The 21,787-nt window shown below is 34.8% G+C and overlaps 2 protein-coding genes across 2 annotated transcripts in view; one reads left to right on the top strand and one right to left on the bottom strand.

Moving 5' to 3' along the window:
• TTC21B (tetratricopeptide repeat domain 21B) overlaps positions 1–21,787 on the top strand; it is an 875,896-nt gene that overhangs the window by 423,284 nt on the left and 430,825 nt on the right. The gene's annotated exons all lie outside the window — the stretch shown is intronic.
• Positions 1–21,787, bottom strand: part of CSRNP3 (cysteine and serine rich nuclear protein 3) — a 193,304-nt gene that overhangs the window by 153,071 nt on the left and 18,446 nt on the right. Inside the window, exon 3 of the mRNA XM_005671893.4 lies at positions 6,321–6,409. Within this exon, the coding sequence (XP_005671950.2) occupies positions 6,321–6,333 (13 nt within the window). The 5' untranslated portion in view covers positions 6,334–6,409. The remainder of the gene's footprint in view (positions 1–6,320; positions 6,410–21,787) is intronic.

Raw genomic sequence — 21,787 nt, 5'->3', positions numbered from 1 at the left:
AAATATTTTTAAAGATTTAAAGTAATTTTAAATTAAAAAATTTAAAAATTAAGTTTTAATTTAAATTAAAAATTTTAATTTAAAAATATTTTAAATATTTATCTACAATTTACCTCAATATAATATGATGTATAGATCACACCTTATTTTTTCCACAAATAGTTAAAGAATTGTTCTAGTACCTTCTACTAAGTAAGTCACTGTCTTTCCTTGCTTCTCCCCATTCAAAATGCCTTCTTTATCAGACACCAATGTGTACTTGGGGTTGTTAACAGCCTTTCATTAGAAGGACTTCCCACTTACTTAAGATTATTTCTTTGTTGCATTATGATCACATTATATAGTGTATATTTCGGGGAGTTTGTATTGCATTCCATTGCTATGATTATTTTTTTTTTTCCTTGCTAGGCATTGATATCCTGTATGCATACGTATGTATAGAGTAGGCAATTCTGTAGTTTAACTGAAGAACTGGGTTGAAATCACTGCCATCTGTTCTATTAATAAAGTCATAAGGTAGCTTTGCTTGATCAGGGAGAGCCAGGATGGTGAATGAGCAATAAGCTGAGGATAGATCTCTAGGAAGTGCTATTATCTGAGCAGTAAGCCATAAAATATCAAGACCTTCTGTGGGCATGTTGTTTGGCCTCTACAGTGTTTATTGTTTTCAATGAGCTGTTTTTCACTCATTATATTACCTATGGTCACCTATCAGTTTTTGAGTTGTAATTCCTGACTTTGTGAAAAAAACAACAACAACAACAAAAAAACAGAGAAAGAAGAGCCTGTGAAAGGAGACTTTATAAAAGGGTCTAAGATGTGAGGCAAACCAAGGAGGAGTGTCACAACAGCCCAGGGAGTGAAAGAAGAAAAACGAAGTTAACTGTGTCAGATACCCCTGAGAGAACCAGTCCAGATAAGGGCTGCAGGTCACCTGAGCCTTTAGAGAGAGCATGCTCTGTTAAATGGGGTTAGAAATCAGATTGCACTGTGCTGAGGAGTGACTGAATCTTGGAAGTTGGAGATAATGAACGTGGAGTGCTGCTATGGAGAGTTTGAATGAATCAGAGAGCAGAGAAATTGGATGGTGCTGGCGGTGAAATTTAGTGAAGAGAGAGGTCAGTTTGCTTTTGTTTGTTGATTTACTTTTTTGGATAGAAGTTTGAAGAGCATGTCCACATTGAAGAAAAAGGGCCAGCAAAGAAGGAAAGTTGAAGATAAAAGGCATAAAGGAAATTAATAGCAAAAGCCTCGGTGATAGGGAATAAAATCAATATAGGCTTTGCCTTGAATAGTAGGAAGAAAACTCCTCATCCCTTAAGATTGGAGGAAAGAAAGAATGTTGATAGATGTCACTGTTTGGTGCTGGAGGGAACTGTGAAGGTGCAGAAGTAATTTCCACACAATGACCTTAATTTTCTTGTCAAAATAGCAAGTGCTCTGAGAGTGAAGGCGGGAGACTATGCAGCTTGAATGGGGTGATAAACTTTTGAAATAGTGGCAGACCACTGTCAGAGTGAAAGGAATTAGTGAATGCTGCTAAAGGGCTAACTCAGATTAGAAAACCATCTATCTGCAGAGTGGTCTCATTTGCTCCTGTAACACTCACGTGCCTTGCATGTAAGAAAAGAGGTCCTATACAGATTCAGGTTTGCATGTACAGTGTAAAAGGACAGGCTGTAGAAATATGGAGGGTAAGCTGCTGGTGTTCAAGCCAAATTTCAAGTAAGATTTGGAGAACACAGAAAGATTCATGAATTTAAAGAAAAAAAAAAAGTGAGAGGAAAAGGATTTTTTCACTTGCAACTTAAAACCTAACTCCTTACTTAATCTTGTATTTTTCCCTTATTTTTCCTCTTCCCTAATTTTCTCACTTATATTCACTCATTATTTCATTAGACACATTTTAGATGCAAAGCCACGTGTAAGCAAATAAAAAGAAATTAAAAACATACAAATGGCCAGAAGTGAGTTTCACTCTAAACAAGCAAGGTTTAAAGAGTCTCAGTTGAGTTTTAATTGAAAACAAAATGATATAGGTGTTTAGGAGATTTTTTTGTTGATATGGACTAGATATTTATTGAAGTTGTGGAGGTTAGGAGTTTATCAGTGGTTCTCATCCCAGGGTAATTTTGTCACAAGGGGACAGTAGGCAACATCTAGCAACATTTTTGGTTTTCACAGCTTGGAGGGTGGAGTAGTACTGGTGACTAGTGCCAGGGATACTGCTAGACATCCTACAGTGCACAGGACACTCCCTCCACAAAAGTTATCCCATCAAAAGGTCAGGAGTACTGAGGTTGAGAAACCTGGATTAGATAAATTATTTATAAAATGAGAAATAAGATTGGTAAGAAATCATCTGGAGAACCACTGAAGAAAGGTGGAGAAGTAGGAACCACCCCGAGCATGGGCATGCCACAAAGTTGTATATTTGTGTGTGGTGGTTTGTGAGAGGATGGAAAAGTCATTATTTGGACGAATACTTGGGGAACTGGATTTGTGGTACGAATCTGCAAAATATTCTTCGGTTTAGTTTTTGTAAAGCAAATATATGATTAAGTATATGTTATTTTCTATTTGCTTTTTTTTTTTTTTTCTCTTTAGGGCTGCACCTGTGGCATATGGAAGTTCCTGGGCTAGGGGTCAAATCAGAGCTGCAGCTGCCAGTCTATGCCACAGCCACGGTAACCCCAGATTCATCTGTGACCTGCACCACAGCTCGTGGCAACACCAGATCCTTAGCCCACTGAGTGGGGCTAGGGGTCAAACCCACATCCTATGGATACTAGTTGGGTTCTTATCCTGCTGAGCCACAACAGGAACTACTCTATTTGCTTTTGAAAAGTCATTATTTCAGTTACCCTTAAGCCAATTTCTAGTTCTTTCTTTCAAAGTCTCCAGATGAAGGCAACAGACATTAATGTTGGTTTGGAAGGAATTTATCTCTGACACGGTGACAATGCATAAGTCTTTTTTCTCCATAATCTTCCACTAGCCTTCTGCATCCTCTCATTTTTTTTCTTAAAACAAACAATACTGCTGCATTGGTTGCCTCTTCTTGGTCACCTTCACAGAGCTGACCATCTTTTCTGTCTATGATACAACATGTAATATATATTCTCTGCCTTAGAGAATATATATTAATCTCAAATAATCGCAACCTTGACTTTGCACTTCTTTTACTACTTTGATACTTGGCATTTATTTCCTTTAGATGATATTGTGTTTATAATACCTGTCTTTTGGATGACTGAAGGAAGTATAATATTTAGTAGGTTTTGAAACTTCTTAATCTAAATTTTATTTAGATGGCTAGATATTCCTTTCACATTGACTTATTAACAATAAAAAATTGATCTAACTACTTTTCTGCATACTAAATTGGCTAAACTCTTCATTTTTATCCAGTAAAGTCAAGGCTGACTGATTTTCAAGATAACATCAATTTATGTGAGGAGTTCATCTATAGCACAGATGACAAAAAATTGGTAGGATTTTCTGGGCTGTAGACATCTCTAGAATTCTGTGCTCAGCACCTATGTTTAATAGAAAAATTCCATACAGAGTACCATCAAAAGAAACCTAATGACTCACTGGTTGGTGATCACAAATAGATTGATTTATTTTAATTTCCAAATACTCATGTATCTTCTAATAAATCAAATGTACAAAGAAAGACATATGCCCTTTAAAAAATTAGTGTACTATATGAATGGAGTGGTGTTTAAAAAATTCCCTTCCATTTTCAATCCCAGGACTTAGTACTCTTCTAAAATAAGACTGATGATAAAACAACAAAAAGAAAATTATATAGAGGCTTCTAGCATCATGTATTATCTATATGTATTGTCATAGAGATCTTTATTAGATTTATGATATATATTCAATTTCAAAAAATGGATTGATTTTCCCCCATACACAGATGGAAAGTAATAGTCTTTACCTTTTAGTAAGTGAATGGACAAATCCGCATTCAATTTTATATTTCTTTATCACAAACTTTTTGACAATATTTCATGTACTTAAATGTATTATCATTTAAAAATGTCTTTTCTTTCTGATGAAACTGAGATACATACTAGTTATTTTTCATACATTAATGATATTTACCTTAGGAAATGTTATATTTCACTGTATTTGTTTTTAGTTGGCACTATATGGACCATAGTGCCAACTAAAAACAAGTGATACCTATCTCCTTTGTATATATTATGTAGTACGAGGTTATTAGGCTCTTTAAAAATTCCATCCCTCCTTACATTCTGTGTTCTTTACCTGTTTTTCTCATAGCACTGTTACCATCTAACGTAACGTAATTAACTTCATTTTTTTTATTGGTTTTTTATTTCCATCTTTTAGAATGTAATTTCCACTGAGGCGAGGATATTGGTGTATTTTATTTACCATTGTCACCCCCATGCACATGGTGGGCAATTGATAAATATTTGTTGAATGATTGTGGTTACTATATAAATTAATTTAACCACTTTAGCAGAGCAATTAAGAACACTGACTTTTCAAAAGGATGTTTACTATTTTTAATTACTTGACTTACTTTAATGTCTTATGATAGTACCTTTTTAAAAACTTTTTGTGAGAAGCATAGTGCTGTGCAATTCCATTTCAAGCAGTGTGAACTCCCACTCCACTGCAAATCTCTTTCCTTACCTAGGTATTTGCATATGGATTCCTTAGGGGTTTATAGCATTCAAACCTACATTACAAGCATTGCAAATCTACATGCCTTTCTAGGTCACTGGGGAAATTTTTTAATTCTCTAGTAAGAAGTTGCCTGTTCAGGAATTAAAAACACCAAGTAGGTAATGCTCACCTTTGTTCTTTTCATAGATGTTTGCATAACTATTTTCTATTACATTACACTTGCAATTGTGACAAATAAGAGACTTTCTTAGAATCTTGTATTACTTCTTTAAAGAGCTACTTTAATAAAGGGTCATTTGGGTGTGTGTTGTAAAGGAGCACCACTCTCATTACTATAAACTCTCAGTATTGTAGTCTAACAAAAGCCATAATGTGGAAATATGAATAATCCCAAAATAATTCCTATTGCATTTCAGAATTCATTATGTCTCCTTTAAAAGCTAGCCTGTCTTTTACTTATGTGTTGCTTGCATTAATATTAAAATTATTTTCTGAGTAACATGTTAGTCAGGCAATTCTTAAGAACAAGAACAAAATCTTACTTATTTTGAAATAACCAAAGCAATATTCAGCCCACTGTCTCGCATATGTAAGTCCTAAATAAATTCTGAATGAATATATCCTTGGATGAGTAAAGAAAAGTAGATATTGAAAGCAAGTCTAACCAAGGCAATCAAAATAAAAGATCATTACTGAGAACAAAATAGTGGTTACTAGAAAGGAAGGGGTTGGGGGTAGGGTGGGCGATGGATAAGAAGGGTCAACTATATGATAAAAGATAGAAACTAAATTTTTAATGGTGAGCATGCTGTAGTATATACAGAAGTAAAAATATAATGTACATGTGCAACTTATATAATGTAATGTTACCTCAATAAATGTAAATAAACACCACAAATAATTACAAGTAAATAAGAGGTTTATACATTTCATTTAGAATTATAAATTATGATATTGGGTCCCACAATATAAAGGAGTCAGAAATCACCCACATTCTCAAGCTATCCCATCAGAACGAAACATTTTTACCTATACTATAACTCAAACTTCCAAATGAACATTTTACATATATTATTATAATAAGCCATTTAATAAGAGTAGGCTTATTTTGCTTTTCTTTTCTAGACTTATGACACTAAACAACTTAGAAAAGCTACTCAAATATCTTTTTTTGCTCATTCATAGTAGCTGTTATTTTATCGAGGTCACATTTTCCAACAAAAGTAAAATTTCTTTTCCTGTACTAGGAAAAGTCAGAGAATGGGATTGTTGATCAACTATCTTTCTAAACTATGTGTGTATATATGTGTTGGTTGTAACCAAAGACACAAATCAAAAATAGAATTTTATAGGAATGTCTAATATTCATTTTCATGCTAACAGTACTACCCTTTAAAAAAGTGAAGAAAAATTTAATAACCAATGTATTCTCCACTAAAACAATATTTTCTTGTAACCATCCCAGCTGAATGAAATAATACATTTCTGGTATAAATGAATTTCTAAAAACACTGAAGAGATTTTGTTAAAAATATGTTTTATACAAGATCAGTTTTTCTTTATTATCCAATTACACATTAGCCATAACAACAGGGAACAGTGAGAAAGTTATATCCCAGATCTGTAAAAGCATGAAAATAGTAATGTCTACTAACCTTGAGATCTCATGAACTCCAGTATCTTCCTGAAGACTCTAGGCCTCTGAAAACATCTTTTCAGTCTGTTGATATCTCCTTATTTTTTCCTTAAAAAAAGAAAATATGTTTCAATATGTTACATAAGGTTATATTTTCAAAGAGTAAAGCTGACTACAAGATGTAAGTGTAATGTGACACAGAGGAAAATCAATAGGAATCTTGGAATATAAATAAGGCATTAAATTTAGAACTGCATGATCATACCATACATAAATTAGTGCAAAAAGAGTATCCATATTACAAGAATGAAGTAAATTTCTAATCATTCATGTACATTTATTCATTTATTTACCTGTCATTCAATCAACAACTCTTACTATGGACAAGAAGTAAAATGCATTTTATCTTACTAATCAGCACTACTCTAGATTTAAATAACTTTTTAGTCTCCAGGAGATTCATAATTTTAAGACACACATACAAAAATAGGAAAATCAACCAAAATATTACAGTGGAGAGTTGATGAAAATTACAATTAATAGGAAGTTCCCAGGTGGCACAGCGAGTTAAGTATCTGGCATAGTCATCGTGTGGCTTGAGTCACTGCTGTGATGAAGGTTTAGTCCCTGGCCTAGGAACTTCCGCATCCCATGGGTACAGCCAAAAAGAAAACAAACAAAAATAAAAAAGGAATATTTATTTTGTTTCTTTTATTTGCTTAAAGAAAACTAATTATAAAGTTAACACAAGTACTCATATATTCAGGTTGTAAGATAACTTAGGCTTTAAGAAAACAGTTTAAACAAAGTATTCTTCAAAGTAAACATCATTTAAGAAAAATCTTGTTTTTAAAATTAGTGTCAAAAAAGCAAAAATAAATAAATAGTGTCACAATTCAAATGATTAACACAATAATTTAAAGAGATGATAAAATTCTAGCAGTAATTACATGCTTTTATTTTCCCAGACTAAAATGTATATAATCACTTTTTCTAAAAAATTAATAAAATTTCCATTTTAATATAAGGTAAACCATTAATTCATATACGAGTGTAAAAATTTTCTTTAAAAATGTTAGAGAAACTCATGAAGTATAGTCAGTCCATTTACTGTGTTTCCACAACAGCCAGAAATGAACTATCGCTGATTTTACCCAATAAAAATAGCTAATGTAGAAATCCTACAAATGCATTCCTTGAATGAAGAAAGAGACTGAGGAAGCAACTTATGATGATCATTTAAACAAGCATAAAACATCAGAAATCTTTAAGGAAAGAAACTGTCTCAGACACCTGCGTCTCAGAGGCCTCTATTCCATTTAAACTTTATGTCTATTTACGTTGATATGCATGGTAATATGGATTTAGAACAAACTAGAATATGTGCAGTACTCACAACAGTAGCATGGTGTTATCAAATTGTGATTAGTATTACACATCTAATAGTTATTGAATCCAGTCTGGTACTGTGGAAGCCCAGATTTAGCAGCAAAGCTTGAGAAATTTTGGAAAGGTTGAAAATTCAATTTTAAGTATAATTTAAAATATCTTAAAATCCTGTTGAGAACATTATGCACTCAAATGATGACATACTAAAGACCACTAAGGCAATAACTTGAATACCTGCTGCACTCATTTTGAAGAATACTTTGGAAAATAACTTTGTCTGTCTTCTCTGTTAATGAATGATATGTATTCTGAGATGTCAAACAATTAAAAACTAACAAGCATGATAACAGGTCTCAACTTGCTGATAATGTATCCACTGAATACAGACTTTAAAACTTATTTGCAATTAGGAATTCCTGTTGTGGCTCAATGGTAATGAACCCAACCAGTATCTATGAAGATGTGGGTTCGATCCCTGATCTCACTCAGTGGGTTAAGGATCCGTTGCCATGAGCTGTGTTGCCATGATCTGTGGTGTAGGTCACAGACGTGGATTGAATCTAGCATTGTTGTGGCTCTGGTGTAGGCCAGCAGCTGCAGCTCCAATGCAACTCTTAGCCTGGGAACATCCATATTGCTGGGGGTATGGCCCTAAAAAGACAAAAATACAAAAACAAGAAAATTTATTTGTAATTAAAACCAAATACTAAAAATAAATTAGATACTGAGTTCAATTTATCTATAAATGTCATTCATAATCTCAACTCCAATTTTCTTATTAGTGAAAATAAATCCCATACTATTTAAATGTTATTTTTACATACTGAGATATCATTTAAGATTTTATCCCCCAAATAAATTTTTTTTCTGCTATAGAAAAGTGGGGAGACTTAAAGATAACAAATCAAGAGGCAAAAAAGTAGGGAAATTTCTATTTATCTAGATCAGTTCTCAATTTTATAAATAAGAAAAAAGACTGCTATGTATTTGCAACATGTAGTTAACTCCAAAGGAAGAGAGTATTTTTTTATTACCAATTGTTAAAACTGAAATTTAAAATGTAGGAGTTCCCGTCGTGGCACAGTGGTTAACGAATCCGACTAGGAACCATGAGGTTGTGGGTTCGGTCCCTGCCCTTGCTCAGTGGGTTAACGATCCGGCATTGCTGTGAGCTGTGGTGTAGGTTGCAGACATGGCTCGGATCCCACGTTGCTGTGGCTCTGGCGTAGGCTGGCGGCTACAGCTCCAATTGGACCCCTAGCCTGGGAACCTCCATGTGCCGTGGGAGCGGCTCAAGAAAAGGCAAAAAAAAAAAAAAAAAAAAAAAGTATATTTTACAATCAAATAAGTAAAAGACTTTAGGCATTTAAGGTAATCTATTGAGAGAAACATTGAAAAAAAATCTATTGATCTAAATTTACATCCCTGTAATTAATCTATAACTTAGACAGAGGCCAAGGTACCCTTGGTGATGGAAAAAAAGGGACTCAAATTCTGATATGTTTGAAGTCAAGGATATACAAATATATTTGATGGATAGAATTGACCCTATCTGAGGTCAGTTGAGTCCCTGGGAGGGAGTTTAACACAAAGGAGAAATAATTCTGAAAGAAAAAGTCAGTTTCAATGAAAAGTTCCAAGTACTGGAGATGTGAGAATCGATGCCAGTTCTGCAGAAAAGGTGCAGTAGTTGATGCTGGAAAAAATTCCAATTGAGCACCTGGGCCCTGTGGATGTGACTTGTGGTCATTGCCTGTGGGATACTGGACAAGAAGGTGTGTTCACATGCAATGGAGAGAATGTAAAGAGTTGTGGAGGGAGTTCCTGTCGTGGCTCAGTGGTTAATGAATCCGACTAGGAACCATGAGGCTGCGGGTTCAATCCCTGACCTCACTCAGTGGGTTAAGGATCCGGCATTGCCATGAGCTGTGATGTAGGTCATAGATGAGGCTCGGATCCTACGCTGCTGTGGCTGTGGCGTAAGCCAGCAGTTACACCTCCAACAGACCTCCAGCCTGGGAACCTCCATATGCTGCAGGTGCAGCCCTAGAAAAGACAAAAAAAAAAAAAAAAAAAAAAAAAAGAGTTGATAGATTAAGATCTATCAAAATAGCACTCTCTTTGAGAACCAGGCAATTTGTAGAGGAATAATGCCTAGATAGTATACCTCAGGAAGATCTAGGGGCTGCTAGTCTTCCTTTACAAGCCATGGGCACATCACTGGTGGTTTATACAAGATCAGTGGGAACTGCCATTTTCCTGAAATCTTATCAACAAGGTGATCATGCCTTGAGTAGGACTTCCCCAAACTAGCCTGTTAGACCACTGCTTGAGTGGGATTGCAGTCCCATGGATGGCCTTAGCTGTGACAGGTGACATGTGGGACTGACTTGTGAGTACATATAACTATCTCAGGTACTATTAAAAAAAAAATTCAAGGAGGCTGACATTTATGGAAGATCTGGAATGTGTGTACGAATGTAAATGTAGGAGTTCCCGTGGTGGCGCAGTGGTTAACGAATCCGACTAGGAACCATGAGGTTGCGGGTTCGATCCCTGCCCTTGCTCAGTGGGTTAAAGATCCGGCGTTGCCGTGAGCTGTGGTGTAGGTCGCAGACGCGGCTCGGATCCCGCGTTGCTGTGGCTCTGGCGTAGGCCAGTGGCTACAGCTCCGATTAGACCCCTAGCTTGGGAACCTCCATATGCCGCAAGAGCAGCCCTAGAAAAGGCAAAAAGACAAAAAAAAAAAAAAAAAAAACGAATGTAAATGTAACATCATTTGTCCTCACAAATCTTTTGTCGTACTCATTTAAAAGGCCTCAGTTTTTGATTATGAGTTCTGTGGAAAACAAAATTCACAAAAACGTATATTATCATTTTAAAATGTGTGCCTAACACTTATAGTTCATATTCTGGTCTTTTCTAATATCTGGAGTTTAAGTGAGAAATTCTCTGAGAATGAGTTATCAATTTTAGAAATTCCTGCAATATTGAAGGTCTTGAGAGAAAGGTGACCACCTCCCTCCTAGTCCCAGGTCCTGTGGCTTCCTGGACACCCATGCACATTACTGCAAATCATTCTACAAATCCAAGTAGCCATCCAGATTGGCAGTTGAGGGTCAAGGCACTCTCCCACATTTGTCAATGTTTTCTCTAAAGGGCACCTTTAGCAGGTCAGTGAGGCACAAAGCTTTTGCTGGTATGTTTTAATCAATAGCCAGGCTAGACCTCACTAAGGTCACTGAAGGTCACATCTCAGTGGTAGCCTTGACTGAGCTCTAAAATCAGCCTGTGTTGTTTTTAGTGGGTGATTCAATGATTAGCTATAACAAAATATAACTTGTTTAAAACACTCAATTTGTTCCCATCTTTAAAAAAATCTTTCTTGGATTTTGAGAATAAAACTGATCCTTCAAGGATCATGGAGTTTTAGACCCCCAAGCTGATCACTCATATATGTCTGGAAGCCTGACTCATATCATGGTTTCAGTATGTCAAAAGGTACTATTCTATAAACACAGTGAAGAAATGCGAATTTGCTGTTCAGTGTTTATAAGATGATAATATGACTTGTAAGCTCAGTGCAAGCATGCATTTGCAATTGCATCTCAAAATACAACATTTCATAATTAATATGCCTGCAACACACAGAAGCATCATTCACTCTGAAGGATAACTTTCTGACAGAAGCAAAGGGCTTAGGGCAAAGAAATCTAGTAGGAAAGCCAATCTGCCATGTACAGTTTGGCCTATGTTTTTAAGAGAATAAAATGAAAAAAAAAAGAGAGAGAATAAAATGCCCCTGACAATCACATTGATTCTATTTAGAATTATTTCTTAAGCAACAATACTACTCCAATTTTGTGCCTTTATACACCTGCTAAAGTGCAGTCATCAAAATATATGCAGCCCTTAATCCACTCTTTAACAAACAACAAAAAAATGAATTTCCATTTTTTCCTAACATGTGTTGCACTATAATGATTAACATCACATGCCTAAAAAAAATTAAAATGATAATAGCACTTAGTTGTTCTATTTCAGTATAGTGGACAAGAGTTATCAAAACAAATTAAATCAATCCTAGTTAGGCTATTTATATATCAGATAGTCACCATGGAATTCTTCCACTCAATCAGTTGTGTGGTAAAGTGTGCAACCAATTCTCTAAAATGGTTCAGATGGGTCTCTATTTAAAGGTATGAGAAAAGACGTAAGTGTAATTATTAGGAATCTGCAAGAACTGTAAGAAAATCTGGGTAAAAAATTAGGTAAAAATTTAAAAACTTAAAGAAATAAAAATTCTCAGAAAACTGTAAATTAACAAGACTGACCCAAGAAGAGATGCACACCTGACTAGATAGATTATCATAAAAGAGACTGAAAAGGTGTTTTAAGTTCTCCCATCACAAGAGCAAATAGTATCAATAGATTATAGGCTTAAAGAATCTTTGCAACAAAAGTCTCCAAATTGTTTAGATCATACACTTCACCAATAAAAGTTTCTTGATATCTACACATTTTTCTCTCATACCACTCATGTTCACATTTCCCCAGTTATCAAATTTGGGGGCCATTACTCATCATTATAGTTTCTCCCTTTCATACAGACTCAACTTGAAGGCCTTTTTCTATCTCCTTTAAATCAGTGTGGCAAAAAAAAAGTCGCCTGGTTAAATTCATCTTTCTTCCTACTATGAACCTGCCCCTAGTAGCTGAACAGATGATCATGACTAAAGAAAATGTAGGATAATGCATTACTGGCAAATTATTTATATATGACCACAAATTTCAAGTGGGTCCCCAGTAGTGTCTCACAATCTTATCGCATTTCTTTTATTTATTCATACTTCAACTCTGTAATACCATGAAAAGGGGTATCTTTACTTCTTTTCAATATTCCAGCATTTCCTTACATTTTTTCCCTCTCAATTTATGGTACTATTTCTGAAAAAGTTGAAAGAACTCCAATTTAACCTCCTCTTCTTACCTCTACATTCTGTATGCTCCTGATATTTGTACCCATATAGTCAGGCTTCGATCCTGTTACAATGGAGAAACTGCTCTTTTTCCCATCTAAGGTCATCCCCTTCTTAAGCTCCTCTCCTCAACTTTAGATCTTTGCTATTTTAATGATCCTCTCTCTCTCCTGCACTATCATTTCCCCCACCCCCTACTTTACTGGATTATTCTCATTTGCCTTCAAATGTGTTGTAATGTCTCCCAATTTAAAAATAAATTCCTTTTACATCTGTTTTTTCACCTCACTATCACCTTATTTCTCCACTCCATTTTGTAGCCACTTCCCAAAAGAAGGCACTTTCCATCTCTCAGATATAATTCTATATTGAACTCTCCAAAATTAGGCTTCATTTTCACAGCTCCACTGAAATAGTAATTATCAAGGTCATCAGTGAACTTGAATATTACCAAATCCAATGGTAAATTTTCAGCCCTTATCTTCCTTAATATCTCAAGGGAGTCTGACTTCAATGGTCACATTTTCTGTCTTGAACTATTTCTTTACTTGGCTTATAGGATACCACACATGAGATAGGCTGTTCTCCTAACTTATTTGCTGCCTTTCCTCAACCTCCTTGCCTGATTTCTTCCATTCTTTCTAAACTCTAAATCCTTTCATGGGTTGAGGTCTAAGACTTTTCTATCTGACCCTTTCCTGGAGAGCAGATCCAGTCCTATGTCTTTATATACCACCACTTATTTGTGAATCCCAAATTTATATATGCAGCCTGAACCTCTTCTCTAAGCTTTAGATTCGTATACCTACTGCCTACTCAACTCTATGGCTCCACTTAAATGGCTAATAGTCTTTTCAAAATTAACATGTCAAAAAATAATAATGACTAAATGAAAGAAAGGCAGGAGGGAAGGAAGGAAAGAAGGAAGAAGGGTAACACATCCAGGCTTCCTCCTCTTACTCCAGTCTTTCCCATTTCAGTAAATGGCTTGTATTAAAACCTAGCTATTTGAGAAATGGCTGATTAAAGGATTAGGGCACAGAGTTCCCATTGTGGCTCAGTGGAAATGAATCTGACTAGGAACCATGAGATTGCGGGTTCAATCCCTGCCCTTGATCAGTGGGTTAAGGATCCAGCATTGCCATGAGCTGTGGTGTAGGTCACAGACACTACTCGGATCCTGCGTTGCTGTGGCTCTGGTGTAGGCTGGCAGCTACAGCTCTGATTAGACCCCTAACCTGGGAACCTCCATATGCTGTGAGTGTAGCCCTAGAAAGAAAAAAAAAAGGATTAGGGCAGGGTAAATACAAGGTGAACCTCAAGCATCTTATAGTAATGAAAAGTAAGAAATGGAAAGAAAAAAAGATAGGCATAGTCATGTCAGAAGGACATAAGAACCAACCTGAAAGAACTTTCAATGATCAAAGTTGGAATAATTTAAGCAATAAAAATTAATGACAGTATTAGATTATAACCCAAAGAATAAAATGAATATCTATGAGTCTATACTGATATAAATAAATGACTGAATAAATAAATAAATAGAAAAGAAGGAACAAACCTTCCTTACATTAAACAAATTCTGTGATATTTATGACTTCACCTAAAAATATATGTGTCTGCATAAAAGAGAATTATTCAGGGAAACCAATTTTGAAGCACAGAATAGTTTTTGGACATTGTGTCCACATTTTTTTTTTCAGAGAAACTAACTTCTTTTTTTGTCTTTTTCTAGGGCCGCACCCACGGCATATGGAGGTTCCCAGGCTAAGGGTCTAATCGGAGCTTTAGCTGCCAGCCTACGCCACAGCCACAGCAACGCCAGATCCGAGCCTCATCTGCAACCTACACCACAGCTCATAGCAATGCCAGATCCCTAACCCACTGAGCAAGGCCAGGGATTGAACCCGCAACTTCATGGTTCCAAGTTGGATTCGTTAACCACTGACCCACAATGGGAACTCCCCAACTTTTAAATATAAAATTGATTGCAGGGCTCTTTAATTTCACAGAAAAAATAGAGAATTGCTGTTAGAATTGACCAGTTTCCCAGGAAATACACAAATTTTTACAGATGGTTTTAGGAACACAGCTAAATTGCAGTCTGTGTTAGTCAGTGTACTTTCATGTTCAGCTGCAGAAAATAGAAATCAAACCTAAAAAAAGAAAAAGCAGTATCCACTGACAGAAATAAAAGAGGAAGATCTTTACAGCATTTGTCCCTGGATTTTCAGTTAATGAAGCAGCCTATAGTATCTACCTTATTATTTTGATAGGCATTCTCCCTCATGGAAGTCCCATAGTTACAATCCCGCTGGGTAAGAATTTCCAAATAAAGTCTTGAAGGATTGCTGGAGCTATCCTGACCACTTTCATCCTCTTAAAACAAACTGAGGAGTTCTCATCATGGCTCAGTGGTTAATGAACCTGACTAGTATCCATAAGGATCTGGGTTTGATCCCTGGCCTTGTTCAGTGGGTCTGGGATCTGGGATTGCGGTGAGCTGTGGTGTAGGCAATTGCCATGAGCTGTGTCGCAGACATGGCTCAGATGCCGCACTGCTGTGGCTGTGGTATAGGCCAGCAGCTATAGCTCCAATTCAACCCTTAGCCTGGGAACCTCCATATGCTGTGGGTACGGCCCTAAAAAAGACCAAAAAAAGAAAAAGAAAAAGAGAAACTGAGAAACAAATCACAAATATGTTACATAAGAACGTCTTTATCTTCTCTGCCACTGTAAGATGTAAGGAGCCTCACCAAAATTTCCCTGTAGAAAGAGCCCAGCCCCTAGTTAGTATTTAATGTGTTTATAGATTTCTCCATATTTTAGAAACATTGCATGTAGTAGCAGAGAAATGGAGTATATAAAATTATGTAATTAATCTGGCCCCAAATCAGTCTGTGTGTAACATCAAGGAGCACATTGTGCTAACGTCAAGTATAACATGTGGATGAAGAAAAGAGGGATTTAGTCTAGATAGTACATGAGGAAATTTTGTTGCAGAAGCATATCTATCGATAGACTTTATGATAGATGACTTACTAATTAAGTGATTTTTACCGTAAAGTGAATAATGAATAAACCCTGAATGAAGATTTTTAAAAATATGAGTAGAGAAATTAAGATTCAGTGCAGTTCAAGAGAAATATTAGCGGCACGGTAATGAAATAAAAAGTGTTTAGGCTCTAGATTACAAACAAAACAAAACAAAAAAAAAACAGAGGTTGACATCTTTTTTTTTATGTTTTCATCTTTCTTTTGTGACTATGGGCAAAGTACTTAACAACAGTTTATTCATCTGTTAAATAGGCATATGAATACTAATTTTCATTTTGTAGGGAAGTCAGTAGGCAAGGCAATCAGGAAATTTTCAGAGGAGGGGAAAGGACTAGATCTGAACAAAAAAAGGGCACATAGTTGACACACTATGACAGTCCTCACGAAGACATGAGGTATTTCATCTAACCTGCTGGAGCCAGGAGTGGAAGAGGCTGCTCTTTGTCTACGGAAACATAGTGTGAGGGAGATGTGTCTGTCTATGTGTAGACAGATATTTTCCACAGATCTTAAGGAAAACTCATAACCCCATATGCAGTGGGGAAGAATGAAGCCCTTCTATAAGAACAGAGCCAAATCATGGGGGCAAGAGGCATCGCTGAGGTTGTTGTTTGAGCCTTGAAGCCATTTTTACCTGATTTGATCTCATCCATGTCTTTCTCATTATATGAACTAAGATATCTCTTTTTTGTTTAAGCTAGATCGTGTAGGGCTTTTTTCACTTGCAACAAAAAGTCTGTACTAACATAACCATGACCATTAACTGAATATTTTAAAGAAGTGCTAGAGCAAAGGCAAAATATCACCAGAAGAAAAAGATGCAATTAAAGAATAGATATAGTTATTTGTTACCAGTAAGAGAAATTAAGTGAATGTGGTTGTGGTGACAGGTCCTAATTGATCATCATACTGGATGAATTCTCTTTCTCTAGAGAATTTAAACACAGGAAGAAAGAAAGAAGGAAGGAAAGAAAGATTTTTAAATAAACAAGTGTTAAATACATTGATTCAAAATACTTAAATTTTCTAATCTTAGAAATATGGAATTCCGACTTGCTAACAAATTTAAAATAAATTTACTAATAAATTTAAAATTATATAGGAAGTTTAGAGAGTGATTTAATTTATATTGACAATATTACATGCATATATTGGAAACTTCATGAACAGCAATATAAAAATCTATATCTGTTCAAGAGACCCTAATTGTACACAACAACCTTAATTAATTTCTGCACAATTACTTAGTCTATTTCAGGTCACTCATCACATTTAAGATGACAGAAATCATTTGATCAATTAAGACATGTTCTTTTTAGAAAAAAGTCATGAATATACCAATCAAAGTAATTTTTATAAATTTATAAATTTATATTTATAAATATAAATTTTATATTTTTATAAATTTAAAATGCTAGGACCTAGCATTATAAGAATCAAATAAAATAATTTGTTCAAAATATCTAGCACAATGGCTGACAAATGATAAAATGTTTAATAAAGCTTGCTATTACAATTATTTATTTTTTTAAAGAATTTTTATTTATTTATTTATTTGTCTTTTTGCTATTTCTTTGGGCTGCTTCTGCGGCATATGGAGGTTCCCAGGCTAGGGGTCGAATCAGAGCTGTAGCTGCCGGCCTATGCCAGAGCCACAGCAACGCGGGATCCAAGCCACGTCTGCAACCTACACCACAGCTCACGGCAACGCCGGATCGTTAACCCACTGAGCAAGGGCAGGGACCGAACCTGCAACCTCATGGTTCCTAGTCGGATTTGTTAACCACTGCGCCACGATGGGAACTCCTACAATTATTAACATTAAGTAATATGGGAAAAATAAAGGACACAGCCCTCGCCATCAAGGAGCTTAAAATAATTGTAATTATAAATTTAAACCATTTCCATATTCTAGCTGCAAAGCTAGTGAATGCTAAAAAGGTAAGAGCTGTTCTGTTGAAAATAACAATGCTTATTTAGGCTCTTTAACCTGGATTCCATTAATTCTTTAGTGTTTCATCAAAACATTTGTTTATCTCATATTGAGGTGACTTTTAAAACATAATGCTCTTCTTTATTAGTGTCCATAAATTTTAGTCACATTTACTCCCTCTTTTTTTTTTTTTTGCAGCGCTTTTAGCTTTTTGCATATTTTTAAAAAATCTAGGCCAAATGTGTGATATATGTCTTATGTAGCCATGATCTTAGCATAGCAGTTAATTTTAGTACTGATTAATGACCACCATAGCTGTCAGCCTAATCATCAATTCTTTCGGTAAATAAAAAGTTCTTAAGGAGTATGTGTGTATGCATATGTGTGTGTGTGTGTGTGTGTGTTTGGAATTGTGTATGTGTGTGTGTATATATATATATATCTGAAATATCTACTACTCTCTCCAAGCCAGAATGATAGTTTTCATAGAAACAACAAGCAGTAGAAAGTCAGAGCTGATGTAGCAAGAAGATAACAGAAAACATCTTTGAGGAAATGATGAAATAGATTAGGTTAGAAAAAGAAAAAATTAGCTATGTTTAAAATTAATAGTCCTTGACATGATGGAGAATAATGTGAGAAAAAGAATGTATGTATATATGTAACTGGGACAATTTGCTGTACAGCAGAAATTGATAGAACATTGTAAATCAACTATAATAAAAATTTTTTTTAAATAAAAAATAATAAAATTAATAGTCCTTATTTTTTCCAAATAAGTTTCCTCAAAGATGGAATTAAATACCCTAAATTCTGGCATTGTTAAGATTAATAATATATACATTTTTTAAAATGCAGAAATTGTGGGCATCAGAGGAAATTTTAAGATAAAGTATATTAAGTATTCTTTAATTGTGAATATTTAAAAGTGACTTTAATAATATGATTTAAAATTAAAATATGTGCATTTTTATATCCACTAAAATTATCATCCACTTAGGGCACAAAAATTAATAGCATTGAATGCACTCCAGTCTCCACAATATCACAATTGATAGGACCCACTATTGCATTTCAGCCAGAAACACCTATAGCGCTTTTAGCACTTGGTGTGGAAATCTTCATCGGCTTTCAAAATGCTTTAGAAATTATTTTGATAGAATTTGAGTTGAGTTTTTGGAAATTATTTTGATAGAATTTGGGTTGAGTTTTTGTTTTTATTTTTGTCTTTTGCCATGCTAAGACCACTGTAGATAACTCTCTATACCATGGATTTTAAAATGATTACATCATTATATAAATCAGGTTTCATAATATTTCAAATTTCTATAATTGTAAATTACATAAATCAGTATTTATTACTGCTCTATTATGATATTTGTGAGATAAAACCAAATAAAACAAACTGTGTCCATTTCAGTTTTAACTCACTACAAATACCTCCCTACCTGAAAATTAAATGCCATTAAAAAAAAAGGTCTTTCTAGTTTTTATGTGTTGCCATTTGTTTGAAAATCAAATATTTATGTTTTGTTTTATTTACTATGATTTCTCTTTGTTCATTATGGTTAAAAACTATACTTTTAACCCTAATCTGACTCTTCAATGGAATTTAGTAAATTTGAGACATTTAACTATTCTAGTTCATGCCAGATCACTGCAGCTAAACATATAAAACATATGGTACAACAATTCTGTGGCCCTAAAACATTCCCAGTTTATTCTCAAATGCTTCAGACCAAAAAAAAGTAACATTTTCAGAGTACAAACAAGTACTTTCCAGAATGAAATGGTTAAATATTGCAGCCAATTCAGAAACAGCACTAACTGGCTCTTTTTTTTTTTTTTTTTTAAGCAGACCTAGGTTTAATTCTTTTTTGCATTCACATGCACACAGATATGCTTCCCTCGAGCTGTCAGAAGCATCAGATTGCCTGATTTGCATGATGAATTTTAAAATCTTCTGAGAAACACAAGGACATTTGCTTCAGGCGCTATAATTTTATCATCACCATCATAAACAAGAAGTCTAAAGCCAGTCAACCTCTAGTATTCAAATCAAAACCAAAAGATTAAGGGATTTTGAAAATGGTTAGTATAATTTTAATTATCTAAATTCATTTGGATCCATTTTTCAAGTCACAATATTTTGCAGTTGGGTAATAATCTCTTTATTTCCTGTGACCACTTCTAGATGACCCCAAAATAAGGATATGATTCTTACCAAGAAGTTTATAAAATGCAAATACTCTGAAATATTTGTAAACAAATTACACTGTCAGATGAAAATATTCTTATCACTAATGTAAAGGTGGTGCCTTTAATATATCTTAGCAATCCTAATTCATGTACTCTTATGAAATTTAGCTACAATATCATTTCCACTTACAGCAAATAAGAGATGTGGGAAAACGGAAGATTTTCTACGGTGTATTTTGGATCTCTTGCTACTAGTGATCTATCCCTTGAATGATGTAAGAAATAGTGCCATTAACACCACCAGAACTACTTTTATAATTAGTTTTTTTATGGTAGCTGAGAGTTAAAACCACAAGGAATATGTTGTTTTCTAGATTCACTACAATATCGATATATACAATTTTATTTGAAACTCAGTCTAATTGTGCTTTTACATTTAAAGCCAAATTTAAGTTTTTCAGGGCTCAAAATAAACAAGCAAATATAAAAGTCAATTCTGTTCCTAGCCAGCAAAATGGAATATAATTACTGAATTCAGTCAGAAGCTGTGACTGAGTCTCATTGAAATGCAAGGTAAGTGGGTTTCTGAAGTCTTAAATTATTGAACAAGTAATGTAGGGTCCAGGAGTTCAAGGGATGGAAGGATATCATTATCTTTTTTTTCCTCTAGGGAATCCAGAAGGCCCATTCACCCTTCTGGCAAAAGTAGAATGTACAAAGGTTTTACTTCTAAAGTAAATGAAATAAACTTTTATTTGTTAGCTGCTGTTGAAGATGCACACTGCTGACTGAATCTCACCTACTTTTCATCATAACATTTTCACATTATCACAAGTAGCATTATGTCACCAAGACAAATCAATTTCCTTCATGTAAATGTAAAACAACATGTTTGCTGTTAAGATATTTCCGTCAATGTCAGGAACACACAAACAAAGTCACAACAGTCTGCCCTGTCACTTACAGAAAGAGGAGGACAAATTGTTCATTCACACTCAAATCAAATTCTCTGTCCACTATTTCTTTAGACACATTGAAAGTCATCACTGGCATTAACTACAGCCAGGAGATACCTGCAATTTCAATAGAAGCCAAGTGAAAAAAAAAAAAAAAAAAAGCAACAGAAAATGAGATGCCAATTACTTTTACCAAAAGATGGACTCATTCTGTTTCTAAGAGGAGCTGGCACAATAGATACAGCCGTGTCTTTCACTTGATGATTTGGGTCCCTCTGCTTAGTAGTCAGTGATGTAACAGACCCATCAGAGAGAAGCACAGTCTAGTAGAAAGGTCAATCCTCAAGGGATCTACAATAAAGTTCTCTGCCACTACCTCACATTTGGATTCTTGTCAAATAAGTCTCCCTGGGCTGTGTTCTCCACATCTGTAAAATAAGGGCGTCAGTCTAGATATTCTCAAAGGCTCTACTAGCTCTAACATTCTTTTAATTCAAAATGAGGATTGACTCTCGTACTTTTTTTTGTCTTACTCTGATATATAAGATCATTGTATCTTCTCAAAAAATTAAAATGAATTTTCTTCCTCAATTTGCCCAATTTTATAAAATAATCAATAAGGTTTTGTACTGGAGATCAGGCTGAGAATAACCCACAGTAACAGGAAATCCTCCTGTTACTGTCACATTTCCATTTATTCTTTTTTTACCCTCCTCCCCACTGTTTATCCCAAATCATGGTTTTGATCACACATTCAATTACAAGTCATTCAATGATTGCATATCACTGTTTCCCTAGGGAAGAGTATTAGTAAATGTTTCCCTCAAAACCCTTGAAAATTCTCAACAAAAAGTGCTAAGAAAGCTAATCAAACTTTGCAGCTGCTTTCTTTGCTAGCCTGATATCTCCTCTATAAACAGTAGATGTCTCCTCCATAGACTCTTGACATGGTGATGAAACAGAAAAGTTATGA

The sequence above is a fragment of the Sus scrofa genome, chromosome 15, assembly GCF_054392235.1.
Source record: "Sus scrofa isolate SSC_HxYL_T2T_F1_AM1 chromosome 15, Sscrofa_HxYL_maternal_Yorkshire_Landrace_v2.0, whole genome shotgun sequence".
NCBI lineage: Eukaryota > Metazoa > Chordata > Mammalia > Artiodactyla > Suidae > Sus > Sus scrofa.
Note: the sequence above shows the minus strand (reverse complement) of the source record. Positions and strands in the feature narration are given on the sequence as shown.